The sequence below is a fragment of the Rhinatrema bivittatum genome, chromosome 7, assembly GCF_901001135.1.
Source record: "Rhinatrema bivittatum chromosome 7, aRhiBiv1.1, whole genome shotgun sequence".
Classification (NCBI taxonomy): domain Eukaryota; kingdom Metazoa; phylum Chordata; class Amphibia; order Gymnophiona; family Rhinatrematidae; genus Rhinatrema; species Rhinatrema bivittatum.
In genome coordinates, this window is record NC_042621.1 from 11052952 (window position 1) to 11074997 (window position 22046).

The window sequence follows — 22046 nt, forward strand, 5'->3', positions numbered from 1 at the left end:
GCTGCCTCGGTTAGCAAGTGATTGGTCCTTGGCCATCCTGACTTGTGATATCAGCTGCTCGGCAGGTTACAGAAAATGGAAGTGGGAGAAGCACCTGGGGGAGTTTGCCAAAAACAGTCTGGAATGGTGACAAACCTGTGAAACTGTTTATGTGGTTATTATGGCAAAACTCCACCCAGGGAAGAAGTGTAGGTAGCCCTGTCATCTTGTCACTCATTGACATACATTTTCATAACATTTTTGAGGACCTGATTGATTCTTCCTGTTTGTCCATTTCCTTGCGGATGGTAAGCTTATGTGAAGTCCAGAGTGATTCCGAATTTTTTACAGAGAGCCCTCCAATAGTGGGCTGTGAATTGAATGCCTCAGTCTAAAAGAATGTGTAAGGGAAGTCCATGAAGGTGAAAGATATGTTACACAAAGAGATGGGCCAGTTCCAGTGCAGAGGGCAAGCTATGGAGTGGCAGAAATGGGCCATCTTTGAAAAATGATCCACCACAACCCATATCATGATGTGGCTGTTAGAGAGACAGAGAGAGAGAGAGAGCGAGCTCTGTGACAAAGTTAGTAGACAGGTGGTTCCAGGATTCCTTGGGTGTTGGCAAAGGCTGTTAACAGCCCCTCAAGTTTGGGCATGTGAACTCTTGTACTTGGCACAGGTAGAACAGGACTCTAAGTAGCATTTTATGTGTATATGCACCTGAGGCCACCAGTAGTGGCGAAGTTCAAGGGTTCGGGCAGTCCCTGGATGTCCTGCCATGCTAGAGTCATGGGCCCATTTGAGTACCTTTTCATGAAGTTGTTTGGGCACTACCATCTTTCCGGGCAGGACCTGTGTTGCTGCTGCAACGATTATCCTTGCCAGATCTATAATATGTCGAGGAGGCTCTGGGACATTCTCAGACTAGAAAGAGCATACGTTTGCTGGTTCTTCTCCACAGGTTGGTAACAAAGCTTGAAGTTGAAGCTGTTGAAGAACAGTGACTATCTGGCCTGCCAGTGGTTGAGATGTTATGCCTGAGGTAAATAGTCCAGATTTTTATGATTGGAGTAATCAGATGTTTGGCTCCTTCTAGGAGATGGGGCCATTCCTCTAGCTCAAGCTTCATGGTGAGGAGCTCCTGATCCGTGATCATATATTTTTTCTCTGCTGGTTTATTCTTCAAGAAGTTCACACAACATGGTAGGAGAGTCCCTTGGTTGTTGGGTTGGGCGAGGACAGCCCCTAACCCATTGATAGAGGCATCTATCTCCATGACGAAGGGTTGATTGTGATCTAGATGTCTCAGACAAGATTCTTGGGGGAATGCTAGCTTGAGGGATTAGAAGGCCCAGGTAGCCTCTTCTGACTAAGGGTGAGTGTCCATACCTTTCTTGGTCAGTGCAGTAAGGGGTGCTGCAAGAGAAGAATATTCAGGTATAAATTGTTTATAATAGCTCTCAAACTCCAGAAAACGTTGCAGTGCTCTGAGTCCCACAAGCTAGGGCCAGTCCAGAACAGCTTTTACTTTAGCAGGGTACATGTGGAAACCATGTTGGGAGATAATATACCTCAAGAAGGGGAGCTCTTCCTGCTCGAACATGTATTTTTCCAATTTCATGTAGAGATGATGCTTCCGCAATCTCTGTAATACTTGCCTGACATACTCCTGATGTTGAGTCAGTGAGTGGGAGAATATGAGACTTGTCCACGGTCACAAGGAGTGGCACTGGTCTCCCTGGTTCGTAGCTCGCTGCTCTAATGACTAGGCTACTCCTCCATTGCTCTAACCACTAGGCTATCCTCTCCCCTATGTAACTTTGAAGCGACAGTATGGAATTGAATTGGTGCAAGTGCCTTGCTGACTACAAAGAGGCTCTGCAGCCAGGGAGAAGGTACGGCCCTGTTCATCAAAGACAAGGTGAAACTGGTGGAGAAACTCCTGGAGTTCTTGAATTATGGGGTCCTCATGTTTCCACAATTGAGAAACCCAGGCAAGAGCCGTGCCACCAAAGAGTGAGATGATGTAGGTTTCTTTGACTTGGTCAGTGGAGAAGAGAGTGGACTGGAGTTCAAAGTACATCCTGCACTGGTTCAGGAAGACCCTGCATTCCTTAGGATCCTCATGATAACTGGGAGGGGTGGGGGGCGAGGGTGGCAGCAACAGCAAAATGGGTTTGGAGCCTCGGGAGATGGAACCAAGATGGGAGGAGAAGGCTGCATTGCGGCCATCCTTTTGGCAAATCTCTCTAGTACACCGGTCACTTGATCCAGGATGGTCTGCTGCTGTTGGAGGTGCTGGGCAAGCCCCAAAATGGCCTGAAGGGTGAACTGGGCTGCCAGGTCCATGGCCTTAACAAACTCTAAGGAAGATTGGCTCTTAGTGCTGTGTGGTCAGTACAGGCTAAGGAGCAAAATCAAGGCCCACACCGGCAGCTGGTGAGTACCCTGGGAAGTGACTGGGTCTGGAACTTCACTTTTATCAGCCCCTTTTCCCAAAGGTTCAGCCCTTGGGTTCCGAGGGCCGGCAGGACTTAGGTGATAGTCCCACAGGGCAAGGAGAGTCAAAGGGTCTGAGCCCAGGCTAGGTAGGGGCAGAAATAAGTAATGAGGTCTGCGTCCAGAGCAAGAGTCAGCTGCAGGCAAGAGTAATCAAGGTCCAGGCAATATTCAGATCCAGGAAGTCAGTCCAAGGAGAAGCAGGATCAAGGCGAGGAGGACTGACGAGGCAGGGATGGCTGGATGAGACAAGGCAAGGCAGGCTGGATGAGACGAGTCAAAGCAGGCTGGAGAGGCAAGGCAGGACAGGTTGGATCTCTGAGCCAATATACATTGCACAGGATGCAGGAGACCCGTTGCTGAGGCGTCTGCTAGGAGTGTAGCTGGAGTTTAAATACCCAGCTGTGCTGACGTTATCACTGGGCGCTGCTGGTACTGTTCCTGATGTGGGGCCTATTAGTATCAGTGCGTGTTGCATGCAGACGCTTGGGGAGAAGCTTGGGGAAGCAGGAATGCATCGTCAAAGCCATGTCAATGCTGGCAGCGTCCTGGACCTGAGGGTGTTGGGGGTGAGTGTAGCCAGTTGCAGTAGCCTGCCACAACCGGAAAACGTAACACTTGCATTCAGAAGGGTATATAGTAGGGATGTGCATTCATTTTGGCAGTTTATATACGTATATTTTTATGCATATAAAATTTGATTTTATGTGCATATGTACAATCTATGAGCATAAAATTACATTTTATGGCCATAAAACTACATTTATATGCAAAATCTACCGATACAAATGAAACAAACAAACCCCCCCCCCCCCCCCCCAAAAAGGACAAAACAAATGAATGAAATGAAAATGCACAGAACTGCATCACTCTGTATGTATAGAGATTAACTTCAGCCTCAAAAACTGTAATCTACTCTAATGTTAAATACGTTGCTTGGAGAGTTTATATTGAACACATTTTTTATATATATTATGTTTCACATCTAATTTTAAAAAAATCTCATTTTGTGAAGTTAGGTTTGACAATAATAATTCCCGCTGAAAGATAAAAGGGACTAATCCAGTTAATAATATGAAATTGTTGTTTACAATGATGACATTAAACCAGTTTCAAACAATGCAAATCCCAGGGGCAAGCAGCACTGACAAATTCTAAGGTTAGTTCATCTGTGAGAGCTAAAAAGAGAAGGCACCTGACAATGTGTACAGTGCTTAAAAGTTTCAGCTATTCAGGTCATCTGCATTTATTTTATTTATTTTAATATATGCATAGATATGCTCAAAGTGAAATGGAAATTCTACCACATAATACAAAGCTTTTCACATAAAAGAGAACCATCAAAATAAATAAACACAATCATATAAAATTTAAGGCATCTTCTAAAACCGATACCAAAATCCAAAAAACATAAGGAGGTCCATATTCAAAAACCATTTAGACGGATAACTGAAAAATTATACATCTAAATGGCTTACCTGGGTATATTCAGCACTTATTCAGCTAAATTCTAGCCAGGTAACTAGTTACTCGTCTAGAATTTAGCTTGGCTGTTCCGGGGAGGAATCAGCATATCTGGCTAACTCTGGTCAAGCCATACGGCTGAGCTAAAGTTAGCTGGTTACACATAACCGGCTAGCTTTAAGATAGCTGGGTATATTGTGCCGCTGAATATATCCAGTTAGTTAGCCGGAAATGTTTATTCGGCTGAATGTTACCCCCAAGATGTACAAAAATCAAGACATAAAACAGTAATCTAAAAAAAATAGCGAGTTATGAGTAGGCCTTTTCATTTTAACAGCACAACAAATATTAATGTCTCATGACTTGACTCGTTTCCTTCCACTAGAAATTAGGGGGAGGGGATTGCATTAAAAGGTACCATGTGGAGGTTTCTTATTGCACCGTGGGTTTCTGAAACTTGGAAATAAAGCTCAGAATTATATGTACACAAATGGTAGGAGGGGGGACTTGCAATCACTATAGGCAACTCTTTTCCTACTGGTAATGGCAAAATTAATCCCCTGGATAACAACTGGGCAGGTTAAGACATATGAGAGATGGGTAGTCTGACTCAGGATTTAACTACTGTGGATGTAAACTGAGAGGTGCTTGAAGTTAAGTTTTGAATTCTATTAACTGTTCCTGGCCTGGGCAAGTTGGTGGGTACTGATTATACACTATAGGGCAGACGCAAGGTGAAGGATGTGATAGGAAGCTCTGGTTTCCTTGCCAGGAGGAGTGCACTAACTTTCTGGGGAGGTTCAGAGCTTTTCAGTAAAAAGAGAGATTTGGGTTTTACTCCCCCATGTGGGAGCTGCCGATGGTGTGCTCTGGCTGTTTATCACCATCAAGCCCCATCGATCCTCCTGGATTTTTTGTTAGCCTTTCAAGAGGACAGGAGATCTCTGTCTCTTGCCCTTTATGTTGTCCTGATTATTGAAGGGAGCGGAGTCTGGTTTTCCCTGCCGGGTCTGTCTGCCAGTTTGACTTTGCTCTTCAAATAGTTTCTGAAGACTTTTCCCTGTGGATTAGAGCGTCCCGAGGTAGGGAAGATTCTGGCAGACCTCTATCACTCCTTCAGGGGATGGATCTGTCTGGTGACCCGATGCAGAGGAGTTTCAACTTTAAGGATCTCAATGTTAAAGACTATCTCCACAGTTGGAGGCAAGGAAGCCTTTCAACCCTTTCCGACTCTATTTTGTTTTTTTTCCCCTTTGACTGTTTTTTTGTTCTTGGGAGCTGAGTGCCCTTGGAACCTGGGAATCAGCTTCCCACCCACTGGAAAGAGGTGCCTTTCACACTGAAAGAACCTGGAGGATCATCCTAAGAGGACTGAATCTTTGCCCTTTCGGAGGATGGTATTTTTGAGACATTCTGCTGTGGAGAGAGAGAGAGGATTAAAGTAAATAAGACTTCAGGAAAGGTGTGAGAATTGGGACTCGTGTTCTGCTATACAACTGGGACTGTATTCTGACCATTCTACAGTGGGAAGAGAATTATAAAAAGCTGGGAGTGGAGGAATGATCTGCACTAATTGCAATCACAGTATCTGTAAATGGAGAGGAGTTCATGTGCTATAAGAGTGGCTTCTGAGGGGAATTCAGAGACTTTACTAGAAGAGTGAGGTCTCATATGTATCTTCTTATTATTTCAATCAAATTGTCAAGGAGTTGGAAACCACCTTGCTGTCCAGCGTGAATTTTGCTGCTAATGCCGGTGGAGATTATAAATGCTGTGACAAAGACTGAAAAAAGGGCTGGTACAGAGTTTACTGCAAAAAAGCCTCGGGGTTAAGAACTTTTTATTGCATTCTTATAAATAAAAATAAAAACTAAAACAAATACAAACCAGGGGATTCCTTTGCAGCTATGATCACACAGATTTAGAAAGACTTTCCTTAACCTAACAAGAAAACTGGAAATAAACATGGTAAATATTTGGGTCCTAACAAGGGTCTTTATGCTCTAACTAGGAATTACTACTTGTGAACATGTCAAGCACACCTTGACCCTGAGCAGAATGCCTCTATATTATACCTAGGTTTTACACAAAAACACACACTAGGTTATATATTTAAATAACATTTTCAAAAAAAGATCTAAAAACATGGCTTTTCATACAAGTATTTGAGAGTGAAGCAATTAAGTAATCTAAGGAGAAAGAGAATCTGTTAAAAAAATGTGGTTATTCTTTGACATGTAGTCTGTCTTTTATTGGTTTGATTTATTTTATATTTTTATGTTTTTAATATATACTAGTTGAAAGTAATGTTACTTCTTGTTTGCTGTGAACTGCCATGATTGAAAATAACAGAACGACGGTATAGAAATGAAATGAAACAAATAAATAAATGTTTTGCCAAGATATTAGGTCTTATTCCAAAATAATTCAGTCCAGATAAAATTGTGGGCTACAGTCATCTCTTCCCATCCTTGTAAAACCAAGCCACCCAAGTTAACTCAATTTATTGTTAAATTACTTTTGCCATGTTTCAATTCTGGGCTTCATTGTGTGTGTACATGGCTATGTGCTTACCTCAGGAGTCAATGCATTGTTATCTGACGTCTGGCTCGAAAGCAGTATGTGTGTGAAACCGTCTTCCTTCCTCACCACAATGTCTCGAAATCGGCAGTTGCTCTCATTCTGACGAACACTGTACCTCAGTCTCTTATCAAACACATAATCTTTCACCCCGTCCAGTTTTCTTTTCACGGGGCTGTGTGAGTTCATCCCTCCATTAGCCAGTGGCGAACCTACTGGGGATGCAAAACAACTTTGGTGAAGAAAGTGGACGGGCACGGACATGCCTGGTCTTTATACGAGTCAAAAGGCTACAAATAAAGAAGAGAAAAATGTGACTTGGTCCTAGACATTTATTTTCATTGTGAAACATGTAGTAGGTTTTAATGGATGTTCCTGGGTCTGTTTATGAAAGATTTTTTTTCATTGGCTCAAAAACCAACAGGAAGTTCTTCAAGATGGATGCTTGAGTGTTCTGAAACATCTCACCTCCCTGCAATGTGACTTCTGTGGTGAGGGGACAGGGAGAAGCTGAAAGGAGAACTAGTCTTTCATTTTGTTTCAGCTGGTAGACATCATGCATCCAGACAAAATGGCCACTGTTACTCTACAGTCTTCTTAGATAAAAGCATATTTAATAATCGTGCACATTCTGGTGAAGTCTGTACGCACCTTTTATGTGCAGTCTTTACCTGAATTTTGAAAGCAAACTTATATGGCCAAGTTTGCTTTGAAAATTCCTGGGCAGAAAATTCATGGACACACACAGATTAATTAACACAAAAAGATGCACCTTCTCTTCAGGAGGGTAAACTTGTGTCCATGCTATTTAAAAGAAAAAAAAGGTATGCGCTTGAGTTCCAATTCCATCCCCTTGAATGCTTTTCCCGAGTTGGTGTAAGAGTAGTCGTGCATCTGGACTATGTGGACACTTTTACATGCACAAAGCCCCAGGCTATTCTCTAACTACTATTTATATGCATAGAACAAGCTTTGACACGTGTAAATGGCTTTGAAAATTCAGCCCATATTTGGTATAATGTTCATATGCTGTTAAAAATGCAATGTCCCCTAAGTTTTATGAATACTCTTCATTTTCTTACAAAAGTAATGTAATCCAAAACCAGTAACACCGGTATCCCTTCATTTATTGAAATGAAAATATAAAAATAAACTAAGGCAGGAAGGCCGTTAAGAGTTTTTTTGTGTCTTGACCTGATAGCTCTGCTTCTCTTGGCAAACAGTTGGATTAGACTTGGCTCTACTTCTCATTGGCAAACATCTGGATTACATTTGATGTTCAGTGCCAGCAAACAGCATATGGTTTTGGATACAGAAGCAACTGAACATTGCCGATACAAATGGCCAATTGCTGTAGTTATCAAGTATATATTTAAAGACCTGGATGCTTCCAAGAGCATTTGATTAATTGTGGCTCTAGTCTCTTGATTTGGGCATGGACTGGCTGTCTGATTTATTTATGACCAATTTTTGTTATTAGAACAGATTATGTAGTATCTTATTTACTGTGAAAATTATTAGGTCTCCAGTGTGATTTCTACTCCTCTGTTCCTAAGTAGTTCCTAAAAGAATAGGGAGGGTCTGAAAATTTTTGTTTTTGTAATGACTGAATTGATCCCCTGAGTCCCAAGTTATTTGTTTGGAAGTATGAGGTAAATTAGGGATTCCTATCGATTTTATTTATTTATATAGTGTAATACTGGATTATATAACAATTTATTGTTGATAGAAGTGATTTTTTTGTGTTATTTTATGATTCTGTTGTTATGGTATGAATACGGCTTATTTCAATTTATGCTGTGTCCTGCCCTGTGCACCTCTGGCATGCCATGTTTTAAGTAAATAGATTCTGAAAGAATTTCTACTGTAAACTTTTAATTTTATAATGGACTATTTTCTGAAATGCACTTGAATGCAGCAAGCTTTCGAAAGCAAGGTAGAGCTGTACTGTATTTACAGTAGCAATATGATTCAGTTTATTTTGACAACTGGCTGCCGTGTTTAAAGATCTCAGCTCAGTCTACTACTACTAATAGTACTTAACATTTCTATAGCGCTACACAACATATGCAGCGCTGTACAAACAAACAAAAAGACAGTCCCTTCTCAATGGAGCTTACAATCTAATAAGACAAACATACAGGACAAGAGATTTGGGGTGCTTCATAAAGCAAGGCAATAGTTAAAAAGAAAGGAAAGTTAGTTAACAAGACTAAAAGCAGACAATCAGGCATAAGATTTAAAAGTGGTTTTAAAAAAAATGGGTCTTTAGATGGGCTTTAAACATGGCAAAAGAGGGAATATGACGCACCACTTCAGGAAGACTATTCCAAGTACACGGCATAGCCAGGTGGAAAGCACGGAGTCTGGAATTGGCAGTAGAGGAAAAGGGCACAGATAGGAGTTACTTATCAGATGAGTGTGATGCACGAGGAGGGGAGTAGAGAGAGAGAAGAGAGGAGAGGTAGTGAGGTGCTGCAGAGTGAAGGCATTTGTAGATGAGAAAAAGGAGCTTGAACTGTATGTGGGAGCAGATAGAGAGTCAATGCAGTGACTTCAGAAGAGGGGTTATGTGAGCATGGCGAAAGATAAGTCATGCAGCTGAATTTAGGACAGATTGCAGTGGAGAGAGATGGCTCGCTGGGAGACCTGCGAGAAGCAGGTTTCAATAGTCTAAGCGGGAGGAGATGAGAGAGTGGATAAGGGTTCTGGAAGTGTTTTCAGAAAGAAAAGGAAGGATTTTGGCAATATTATAAAGAAAGAAATGACATGTTTTAGCAGTGTTTTGGATATGAGTAGAGGAGAGAGGAGTCAAAGAGGACTCCAAGATTATGGGCCGAAGGGACCAGGAAGATGACCGTGTTATCCATAGAAAAGGAGGAAGAGGGGAGCTGGCTTGGGAGGGAAAGATAAGGAGCTCCATCTTGGCCATGTTGACTTTAAGGTGGCGGCGGGACATCCAGGCAGCAATGTCAGACAAGCAGGCCAAGATCCAGGACTGAATTTCTGGAGAAATTTCTGGTGTACAAATGTAGATCTGGGAATCATCAGCATAAAAATGGTACTGAAAGCCATGAGAAAAAAATCAGAGCACCAAGGGAATTAGTATACAGTAAGAAGAGAAGAGGGCACAGGATGGAGCCCTGAGGCACACCAATTGATAATGGAATGGCAATAGAGGAGGAACCACCAGAGGAAATGCTAAAAGTATGATGGGAGAGGTAAGAAGAGAATCAAGACAGGTCAGAGTCTCGAAATCCAAGTGAGGACAGAGTATCAAGATGTAGGTAGTAATCAACAGTATCAAAAGCAGCAGACAGGTCAACGATGTTAAGGACAGAGTAAAGATATTTGGCTTAAGCCATCAGGAGGTCACTGGAAACTTTGGCAAGAGCTATTTCAGTTGAATGTAGAGGGCAAAAACCAGACTGGAATGGATCGAGAACAGCTTGAGATGTAAGAAAGTCAAGACAGTAGCGGTGAACAGCACGTTCAAGTAGTGTGGGGGCAAAAGGGAGAAGGGAGATGGGACAGGTAGGATCTAGTGAGGGTTTTTTAAGGCGTGGAATGATTACAACACATTTGAAAGCAGCAGGAACAGTAACAGTTGAGAGTGATAGATTGAGGATGCGGCAGATAGAAGGGAGATGGAGCTGAGGAATTGGGTGGGGACAGGGTCAGAGAAGCAAGTAGTGAGTTTGGAGGAAGACAGCAGTTGCCTTCATTGTGACTTCAGGAAAGGATGAGAGAGTGGCGGAGGCCAGGGGAAGTGTAAAGAAGTGGGGGAGAGTCAGGTAAAGGTGAAATAGTTGAGAACTCAAGACTAATTTTTGAATCTTATCATGGAGGTAGACAGCCATAGTCTGGGCAGAGAGAGGAGGGAGGCGAGGGAAGGTTGAGGAGGGAATTGAGAGCTGCACCAAATCATGATAGGGGCTTCACGGGAGGACAGGGAAGTACCTCAACTCTCTTTCAGGGATAAATCATTGATGCTACTCTACAACATCATATAGCAAATCAGATTACCAAAAACTGTGTGTGCCTCTCTCAGGGGTTGGTTCTGCGCACTTTTTTACCTGCAGCTGAAGTAGGAGTGTCGGTGGGTGGCATGGGGTTGGGGAAGGGATATGTGCACACTCTATAGATTTTTGGAAGCGTATGCATAAATCTACAGACAGCTACACTTGCTTGGGAGCAGGTATAACTTTGCGCCTGCATGTCCACGCGTGTACCCAGTAAACCCACAAACTTTCAAAGCAGAGTTTCGCACATAAATCCGCTTTGAAAATTCGGGCTAAAACCAGAGGCTAATAAGTACCCGCAGACTCTACCTTCTGCACGGTTATAAAATGGCCATCCTTATGTCTACCTCATGTAAAATATATGTTCTCAGTAAAGGGGTAACGTGAAATCATCATGATGGAAAAAAGTTGGAATTTACTAGATCTCAAAATATTTAATTTAAACCTAGCTTCAGAAGAGGAGATTTTTAGTTAATTCTTTCATCTCATAATAAGCTGGGAGATATCTATAGCATGTGATTATTATTGTAGATGGTAGAGAACAAGGGATTGGTTATTTAACCTGTTATAATTCCCCACAGGCAGCACTACTGTGCACCACTCTCCAAGGCTGTTTTGGCGAGTTCAGTCCTCAGTCGAGAGTCACTAGACTGGAGATCATTTTCACAGAATTCAGCCATCTAATAACATCAACTGCTCCTCCCCCTCCCAAAAAAAAAAAAAAAAAAAGACTGTGATGAAGTCCTGTGTGCAGTGGGATTACACAGATTAAGTAACAGCTCAAGTTACTCATGAAAATCAAGCAATTTTTTATTCTAGTCCGGCTACATGCATGGCTTACATGTATTTTATATTATAAATACAGCCTTATCGCAAAACAGGCAGAAATAGCAGACAGAAACAAATCCATGTCACATTAAGGAATGTCAACATCAGGTAATGAAAAGTGAATAGAATAAACTTCATAACATAAGGGTTGAAGCAGAAATACCTGAACAGATGGTGCATGTCCCTGGAGCAGGAAGTAACACAGCTATTCAAAGGGAATTGTTTTCAAGCTGTCAGGAAACTTGACAAAACAATCATTTCCAATTTATAGGACCATGAGGGAAGCAAGCAGTATAGGATAACAGCCTCAAAGAAAAGAGCATTTGGAAGAAACACAATTAAGCTTCACCAGATATTTCAAGCTTCACCGAAGAGACAAAAGAAAACCCAACAACAAACTGTGCAGAGATGACATCTTTATAAGGCCAATGAATATATTGAGATGCACATTTTGGGACTACAGAAGCCCCTTCCTTCAGGTAATGCTAGAATATAGAAATGCTCACTTTCTTCCCTCCGAAAACAAGACCATGCTTGCCTTGACCAAGGCAAAGTTTTCAAATATGAAGTCAAAACCCCCAGAAAGCAACGCTTCACAAGCTACCCAGCAGAGGGCTAGGGTTCTGCCAATGAGGGCAGCGCACGTTTTTCAAAATCGTCAAGGTGCACGAGACCGGCTAAGTGGGAATGTCCAAGGAGCAAACACAGCAAATTTCCACTGTAGGACAACTAAACAGTCTTTGTACTTTTAAAAGATACTTTGCCAGTTTTTTTTAGATGACAAGTGGGACAAAACCAACATTCAGGAACACAGTAAATAATGGCAGAAAACGACCAAACTGGCCCATCCATTCTTCCAGGCTGGGTAGACGAGCGTGTTAAATCTCCATATTCAGCTCAGCAGCAGCTTCCCGCCTACTACGCCTTTTCCTACCACTGCCTTCATGTCGGCCCTTCAAGCATGCCCAGAATTTGTTAAATTACTGGCCTCCTTTGCTAAGCTATTTCAGGCCTTGTCATCTTCTACGATTCGTACAGCACTTACAGGTCGTGTTTAAGGGAAACGGGAGAGTGGAAGAAGCATAACTGCAACTAAATTGGCACAGAGTACGTTTTATGGCAGTCGTGCAGCCAAAAACTGCTTTTTATTTTGATCACAGGATACCTGCTTCTACTGTACTTCAGTTCTGATCTACTGAGCTTATCTCTGACATACTGTAAACTGCATGCTTTACAAACCTGCTCTAAAACCACTGGCTTTGCCAACAAGCTAGAAGCCAGGATTTAAGTTCAAGGGCAGCTTTGGGTCAGCACATTAAGAACTGAGCATCGATGCTGACCAGGTATGACCATGATTTTCATGGGTTACCCTAATTTAAATCTTGTCTTTTCTCAGGTCTGGTATCGTCTCTCATGAAGAGCTGCATTTAAAAGAGTAAACAGACAACTTTCTGAAATATCTGGCATTATGCAAGATATTTTTATTCAAATGTAAAAATGTACAGGATCAAAAATCCAACCTTTATTTTCAGGTCTTTGTTTCTGATTTCCATATTTGAGGGCTGAGAGGTCTGTATCTCCCCCATTCTCACTGTATGGTCATCAGCAATATGCCTCCTTTCCTCCTCAGGAACTTCCATTTTATTCCCCACTATCATTTTCTCAGATCATTTAACTGAATTAAATATACCACATTAACAACCACACAGACGGAATATTTTAAAACTCCCACTGAAGAGCAATCTGAGTCATTTTAGCTTTTATACCAAGCTTAATTAGGCACATGGCGATTTAGGGGGATTTTTTTTTTTTAAAATCTATAAAGATGTAGCTATGTAAGAACTTCTTAGCATTTCAATATGAACAATTACTAATACAGCAAAAGCTGGAATGGTTTAAACAGTTGTGCAGTGGGAATTTTTTTTTATCACCCCTGACTATGTGTAACACTTGTAACTCACAAATGTTTACAATTGGAAAAAAATAATTAACACTGTAATCATACATTGGTCTTATAAATAATTTGACTCAATACATGGTTAGGAAACTCAACATTTTGACTGTTCTTGCTTCATAATGAATTCTCATACAGCCATCTGCCACTACACAGTAACACAGAAATGGAGAATATGAGAGCAGATAAGGCCTATCCAATCTGCCCAATTTACTTCCTATTGCAATGCCACAGACCCCAACGGATCTCAATTTCTCTTCACCTCTCTGCAGCTAAGGATGTTCTGTGCTTATCCTAAGCTTTCTTGAATTTCGTTAGTAGTTCTGCCTCCACTGGGAGGCTCTTCCATGCACCCACCACCCTTTTAAGTACAGAGTTATTTTTGACCTAGCACTTTTCTCCTGACCTTCCAGCTCAATCAGAACCAAGGCTGGGATTGGGCGCCATGAGCCTTCATTTGTAATGGCCAAGGGATATCTCCTCCTATTTTATATCCCCTCTCAACTATCTGTAGCCCAATCACTGCAGCGACATTCCTTGGCCATGGGTTATGAACCAGGGCTACTTCCAGAAACCTACAATCATGGATCCTAAATCTGTCCAGTAGGTGTTGCTATGGCAATACTATGACACCTCCTCCCCCCACTGCAAGGGGTTGTGAACATGAAATATTTTCTAATGTTATTCCTGTCTACTCCCTTTGAGTCTCACATCATGACTGCCTATTCTAGAGCCTCTTTTCCACCATGCATTTATCACTTTGAGGTATCTGATGCCTATCATATTCCCCTCGCTAGAGTATATATATATATTAGGTCCTTAGTTTCATTTCATAAATCTTTTGGTGCAAACTCAGCACAATTTTGGTATCTCTTCTCTAGACTAGCCTCTACTTCGCCTATATCTTTTTTGAGTATTGTGTCCAGAATTGGGCACAATATTCCAGATGAGGTCTTACCAACAACATGTACAGATTGACTATGCATATCATGAAAGTATAAATAATCTATTGGCCAACTGTATTTTTAAAGTGAAGCTTTTAATATAAAGTATTTTAGTTTCAACAATTTCTTATTGTATAAATAACATCATCTCCCGTGTGGCAGGTGCTCTGCAACCCCACAGGAAATATCCGTACAAAACACATTTATAGCATAAGAAAACCAACAGTGTGCAGTTTCCCCTGAGACCCACCCACCTCCCTCCCCTCCCCATGCTCACCAAGTACAACAGAGAATATTCACCAAACAGGGGCTATGTAACAGAATGGACAAAAGCAAGAAAGCTTTGGTCAGACGTTCAAGATAAGACTCCTGGAGCGGTGTGACGACGACTGTAGACAGCAGTCCCAAATCTGTAGGAAGTGCCGCCGGCGGGCCGGAGAGGTTCCAGATGCTAAATGTTCCATGTGCATCATATGGTGCAGGGAATTCCTCCACATCCAGAAAGTGGGTACGTCAGGGCCTTTCCAGAGCACAAGGATAAGACGTTTCCCTACCAAGTTGGCCTTCCGGACCAGCTGGCAGGGCCCCCAAATCCGAATAGTTAAAGGGGAAATGCAGTCAAATAAAAGCCCTTCTGGAAAAACCGGGATGGCCATGCCCAGGTGGTCAGCAAGTTACTGAGAAACACGACCCCAAAAAGCTTTAATCATAGGACACTCCCAAAATACATACAGCAATGGCCCCACCACATTTAGGACAGAGCGCCGACACAGACAACTTGGCTAAGTACATAACTTGGGGAGAGAGATATGCTCTGCACAAAAATTTAAACTGCATTTCCTGACAGATGTACCGAAAGCAGGCCTGTAGCATAGATGGAGCAAGGGCCAGGGGGCTGTCCTTGTTCCATCTCTCCGCCAGAATAGCACAAATATCGAGTTTTACCAAGTTTCCGAAGCCCTTTATAATATCCCGACAGGGAGACAGTGGTTGGTTTGTCAAAATGGAAGAGAGTATCCAATGCCTGAATCACCGTTGGCAGACGTGCCCCTAGGGGTATGGACTTAATATAATGTTGAGCTTGGAGGTACGGAAACACATGGGTGCTCGGTAAGCCATATGACTCCCGTAGCTCCTGGAATGCCAAAATCTTACCGTCCCCATCTAACATATGTCCCAGCTGTGAAATACCTTTGTCAGTCCAGAGTGCAAAGACCTGTGAATTCATAACACGTGCAAACGCAATATTGCCCCATAGGGGCAACAGGTAAGCACACATATGGGGAATGGCCAATAATTTAGTTAATTGGACCCATGCTGCACGAATTGGCTCCAGCAAAACAAGAAATTGTAGGGAGTCTGGAAGCCAGGAGAGGGTGCCTGTAGAACATAATTCAATTCTAAAGGGGCCACTAAGGCTCGCTCAGCCGAAATATTAACCAGGGAGGAACAACCCAGGATCCATTCCCTAAGAATTCTCATATTCCCGGTGAAAATTGGCCAAGTTGTAGGTGGCTAAATCAAGGACCCCCCATGCCACCCCGCCCCCATCACACCTTCAGCCAAGTCAGAGATATACGGGCTCATTTCCTCTGCCAAATAAAGGAGCGGAGAGCCTTGTCCAAGTCTTGATATTTAAGCTGCAATGGTAAATTCTGTATGACATAGAGCCATTTGGGGAGAAGTATCATTTTAAAGAGATTGACCCGTCCCGCCAAAGAAAGTGGCAGAGCCCGCCAGGCCTGTAATCTGCTTAGTGTGTGGTTCAAAACCCGGGGAATATTTAGGCGATAGAGCTGGGTCAGGTGATATATATCCCCAAGTAGCGAATGGCATCACCAGCCCATTGCAGCAGGAAATCTGTACCCCAGTCTTGTTTCAACTCCTCAGGGAAGGCTAAGGCCTCTGACTTATCCCAGTTTAATCTGAGACCCAAAAAGGCCCCAAAAGTACGGAACAGCTTAAGTAATTTGGGCAGGGAACATTTGGGCTCTGTTAGAAAGACCAAAATTTCATTTGCAAATGCAGCGTATTTGAAAATAATATCTCGGAATTTAATCCCCCTAATCTCTTTAGTGGCTTGGATCGAAAGTAGGAGAGGCTCCAGAGTGAGGATAAAAAGGAGCGGCAAGAGGGGACATCCCTGTATGGTCCTCCTACAAATTGGAAAAGGGTCAGACTGAGTACCATTGACAATAATAGATGCTGATGGGCCCATATAAAGTAAAGAAACTGCCTTGTAAACAGGCACATCAAACCCCGTATCCTGCAAACATTGAAAAAGAAAATTCCACTCCACTCTATCGAATGCTTTTTAAGCGTCAAAGCTAACAACCAAATATAGCGCCGCCACCCTGTTACAAAGAGCCATTGCATTGAGTACAAGCTTAATATTAGTTAAGGCATAGCGCTGTCTTATGAAACCCATTTGACCTGGAACAATCATAAGAGGCAGAATAGTGGCCAAATGGTCTGCCAAGATCTTAGCCAATAATCTTTGGTCAAAATTTAACAATGAAATAGGCCATTAAGAGGCTAGGGAGAGAGGGTTCTTGCCCAGTTTGGGTATGAGGGTAATGTGAGCAGAATTTGTATGTGCAGGGTATTCGCCCCAGTGTATTAGCTCATTAAACACCTGTGCTAATAGTGGACTTAGGGAACCCTTCAAGGTCTTATAAAACTCGGCCGTATACCCATCTGGACCTGGGGCTTTTAGTCGCAGCACGTGGTGTATAGCTCTGGCACCTCAGCGGGAGAGATGGGCTCGTTCAGGAAGGCCCGCTGCGCCGGGATTAGTGTAGGTAGTGGGATGCTTGAACGAAAACTAGCATATTCCTCACTCGGCAGGCCTTCCGAGGCATACAGCTCCACATAATATCTCCTAAAGGAGGTGATGATGGCTGGAGTATCATTAGCCACATGACCCGAGACGTCTCGGAGGGCTGCCACCTGCCTAAGCTCCCACATGGATCGAACCAGATTCGCCAACAGTTTCCCAGTTTGTTGCTGTATTGGAATAATTTAAATTGGTAACAGACTAGACTTTTTTGGGACCGTTGATGTATTAAAGTGTTAAGGGCAATTTGAGTGGCCAGATAACGCTCTCTATTCGCCTTAGTATGAATAGCCTGGAGCGCCTTTTTCGCCCTCTGCAGCTCCGCACTAAGAGCCAATAACGTTTATCCAGAGTCGCCAAGCAAGACAGCCTTGGCAGTGAACCAAAACAAAATGGGAGTGTCAGCGTGTGCACAATTAAACAACTCATACTCAGACCACTTAGTACGCAGATAATCTTGAAAATGGGTTTCGTCAGCCAAAAAGTACGGGACGCGCCAGAGGGGTCAAGGTTGAGATGAGGCAGAGTCCAGGAAGTCAAGCCAAACCGGCACATGTTCCGAGATAATGATGTCCCCTATGCCCGTGTCTGTTATTTTGGAAAAGGCATGCGCACTGACCAGCAAGTAATCGAGCCTGGAATGGGAGGAGTGGGCCCTAGAGATATGATTAAAATCTCTATTAGAGGGATGCAATGTTCTCCAGGCATCAACTAGTTGAAGGGATTGCTCTAAAATTAGAATCCCCTTACTAGGCTTCCATTCTGAGGAGGTGGATTGACTTACATCCAAAAAGGGATCTTTAACTGCAGTAAAGTCCCCCCTACCACCAAAGTATGTGTGGTATAGGGCAGTAAGATACCATTGAGATTCCTGAAGGAGGAGTAGTCATAAGTATTGGGGGCATACAAATTACAGAAAACTATAGGAACCTGATTAAGGTCCGCAATTAGCACAATGTAACGGCCTAGAGGATTCTTAATTTCTTTCTGGACCGTGAAGGTCAAGTTCTTATTAATCAAAACAGCGACACCGGCTGATTTAGTAGTTGCTGAGGCAAAGTGTCCTGCACCAACCCAGCTTTGACATAATTTCTTGTGCTCCAGGTCAGTGAGATGGGTTTCTTGTAAAAATACTATTCCTGCCTGTTGCCCGTTTGATGGGGGAGTGTATACCACAAACGATCCAAGCGATTATTTGAGATCCGTTCCAAATCATCTATTCGCCTGAAGAAGTAAACAACACCTTAAAACTCGGTGTGTGGTGAAAGGGAAGGTCCTCCAGGTTGGGGCTCTCCCTTTTAGCAGGCGGAGAGATGAATGTGTGAACGCTGATCCTAAATATGATACAAAGCAGTTACATAGTGTAACAGGCATAAGGTGAGCAAAACCCTGTCCCCTCCCCCCCCCATCCCCCATATTCTCAACACCCATCAAAGACCCCAGGAGGGGTATTGGAGATCACTACCAACCGTGCTGGACTCCATCCCGAGCCCCAGCCCCATCCCTATGGCTTTAATAGAGCAATCACTCATCTTGAGTGGACATCTGTCAGGAACAACATGAAAACCGTTCCCATCCCCCCCCCCCCCCCCCCGAGGCTAGGGGGGACGTGAAACTATCCATCTTGGCTCACTACAAACACATATAGAGTCACAAGGCTGTGGATACCAGCAGCATGGAAATACCGGGGCAACCAAACTGACTCTGGTAACAGCCCAGTGAGCTTGTGAAAGAAACTGGCATGAGAGGGCGAACAACTAGGCCAATAACAGAAACCAGGGTCCCAGGCTCAAAGCCTGGTATGCGCCCAGCCACAGGTCCCAGTTCAGTTGAAGTAGGTGCTATCTGGACCCACCAAATGAACCACTGGGTCCGAGCGCAAGGTGGAAGGCCTGGGTATCCCTCTGTGGCTACCGATATCAGGGAGATGAATCAAGTCTAGAAAACAGGCAGAAGAAAAACCTGCGGCTAGTGAACCTGTGAGTCAGTTGTTCGAGCCCAGTTTTTCTTGTTCTGTCACAAAGTGCTGAAGGTCTTCGGCTTCCATGAACCAATGCACGCCTCCCGGGGTTTGAACTCGCAACTTAGCCAGGTAGACCAAGATGGCCCGGAGCTCCAGATTAAACATCTTGGGTCTCAGAAACCCGCAGCTCTACCGCTTCAAATCGCGCCTCATAGCCGGGCAGAGTCCCCGACAGCTCCGAAATTTGCTCAGATATTTTTTTTAAATTCTGGCGCGAGTGCCTCCACTATAGCCGTTTTGATTTCCAGCACGGCTGCCATCTGCGCCACATCCGAGGGCCCTGCATCATCATCCGGAGGTGCCTCAGCAAGGCGGGCCTTGTCCTTCTCTATCTTTTTTTGCCGTCCAGTTTGCCATTGGAGCCGAATAAATGTCCCCATGAAGGTACTCACTTGCAAAAACTTGCCCGATTGTAAAATTTGTTAGAAAAACAAACGTGGATGGGGCTGGATGCGGGGATCGGGACCTGAGAGGGGGATTTACATCCGTTCCCCTCAGCGCATCCCGTGATCTCCTTCTAATATAAAGTATTTTAATATGCAATAATTCGGTGCATTTTTTTTTTATTTCTGGAAAGGTTTGACAGTAAAGTAGGATAATATGATTATCATTATTTAATATGCCTTTCTCAAATTAATTAAATCAACTCTGAATCCTGGTGAGCTCAATCAAAAAAAGTCTACCTTTCTGTCAGTAAAGTCAAAAAGGTACTAAGCAGGCTCAAAATAGGTTGTAATAAGACTGAATATTTTTTTTGTCACATTGATTTTAGAGATAATATTTTGACAGCAATTCTGTACCATCTCCAGTTTACGCCATTTAATATCTTTACCACGGTGTGCTGAAATGTATTTAAGCTTTCAGACTCAATTCTATTTCTTGAAGAGCTACAGAATTTTATTTAAAAGAAAAACAAAAGCATGCGAAGCCGAAAAATTTAGTTTCAGATGATTTGTAAACATGATTTAGATCAACAGTGGATTAATTTTAATGAAAACAGTGTTACCTTGAGTTAACCCATAATTTTAACTAAATCCTTTTGGTTACTTTAAAAAAATATTGTAAAATGTCAAGATAGCAAAACTGGGCATGACCATGGTTGACCAATATGACAGTAGTAATGCTTTTAAAGAAATTTATGTACTTCCATACTTGAGAGGTATCATAGACGCATGTTATATAATAGTTTAAGAGTTTACAGTTATGATGACTTCTATTACATGTTTATAACACTACTAAAGGTAAACACAGGTTTATCACAGCCCCTTATAAATCAAATGCAGTATACAAGGTGAATAAAATATTTTCCCGCAGATAAGCAGGCTGAATTAGCCATGCTGTTTGGGTGCGCCCCCTAGCGGCCCAGTGCGGGAACTTCTCCTAGAATGTTCAAACTGTGCTCCTGTACGCCTGTGCGGTGCCTTCCCGCGCAACTACTGTCTCTCCTCAGTTTTTTGCTTTCCTGCACAGCAACGGTTGCGGGTTCTTCTCTCTCTTGCCTCTCTAGCAGTTTTTTCTCTCTCTCTCTCTCTTTCACAATATCACTTTGGTGAAAACCAAACGGCACTTTTCAGTGCCCTGATGGCTCCAAAAGCTCCCGGATTTAAGTTTTGCCAATGCGGCAAAATCATGTCCGCGATAGAAGGACATACCCGTTGTTATGTATGTCTTGGGCCAGATCACGATCAGACATCCTGCCGGGATTATGGCAGGATGTCACCAAGGGCCCAGCGGCAGAGAGCCATGAAAATCGCCAGACTAGGGAAATTAGAAGAGGGCCCGTCCGGTTCCTATGCTCCTACCCAGCGCTCCGCACAGTCTTCACTGGGGTGAGAACTCAGCAGATCTGAGAAACAAACGCGGGCGTCCTACTAGGAACAGACTTCTATTAAGTCCACGAAACCCCCTGAAGGCCAAGGTGGGAGATATAAAGCCTGGGCATTCCTGTAAGGGCTCTGATGCAGCGAAACGCAGTCAAACAAGTGCCACTGTGTCAAATGCGTCACCTAGCACATTCAGTGAGGACCGGCATCGGACTGAGCCTTCGAAGCCGATGCAGGGCTCTGACTGATGCAAATCGACTGATGAACTGCGACCAACGTGCGCACAAACAGCGACAAGTGCAACGCAACTGGCATCGGACCATGCTTCAGGGGCACCCCAACGCATGTGTCGAAGCTGATGAAGACTAAGCAAACCTCGAAGCCATTCGACGCAAAAACACCACGCACCAGAGAGTACTGCTAGGAGACACTTACACCAGGCCAAAGATCTGCCTATGGTGTTCACTGTCTCTGATCTGGAAGGATCTGGTGATTCAGATGTCGAAACCCCTTGCGTTTCGAGATGCTCCGCTTCATCGACTTTGGCCAAACATCCCATCAAACTCACCCACAAAAGATAATGGACCTAGGAATTTTCAGACCACCTTATAAAGCGGACTGAAAAGTCAGCTTCCCCTGCAAGGGGTCAGGGCAGCTCTTCACCAGCAAAAAAGAAAAAGACATCTGCAACTACCACCCAAGGGCTGCAAGCCGCAGCCTCTCAATCACTGTCCCAGATTATGGAGATTCTTCAAACGTTCTTCGACACATTGGTGTCCTCTCAGAATCCATACCCCTCCTCTAGCCCATCAGCAGGGGGATTAGAGCATTCTGCTACCTTTTCCCCACCCTGGATGCAATCGGATGATGAGGAGCCAGTACTGGAGCTGAGCCTGCCGGGCCCCGGACAAAGCATAAAGCCAGTATATTCCTCTCCACCCTCTTCCAAATCTTCACTGGGTATACCATCAGACCCTCCAGAGGAGCCACCAGGACCATCATCACTCCTGGAGGTTCTCTCATACCCCAGATTTACAGAGAAGGTAGGAACCACTTTAAACCTGGAAACCAAAAAACTCCCAGATCCTAGGGC

At 43.5% G+C, this 22046-nt stretch overlaps 1 protein-coding gene across 2 annotated transcripts in view; it reads right to left on the reverse strand.

Moving 5' to 3' along the window:
* The window catches only part of CDYL2 (chromodomain Y like 2), a 159784-nt gene that overhangs the window by 59301 nt on the left and 78437 nt on the right, over positions 1–22046 (reverse strand). Inside the window, exon 3 of one of the 2 annotated variants that reach the window (XM_029608159.1) lies at positions 6518–6735. In XM_029608159.1, coding sequence (XP_029464019.1) covers positions 6518–6735 — 218 coding nt within the window. Of the gene's footprint in view, positions 1–6517; positions 6739–22046 lie in introns of both variants that reach the window. The other variant, XM_029608158.1, reaches the window with a different exon arrangement.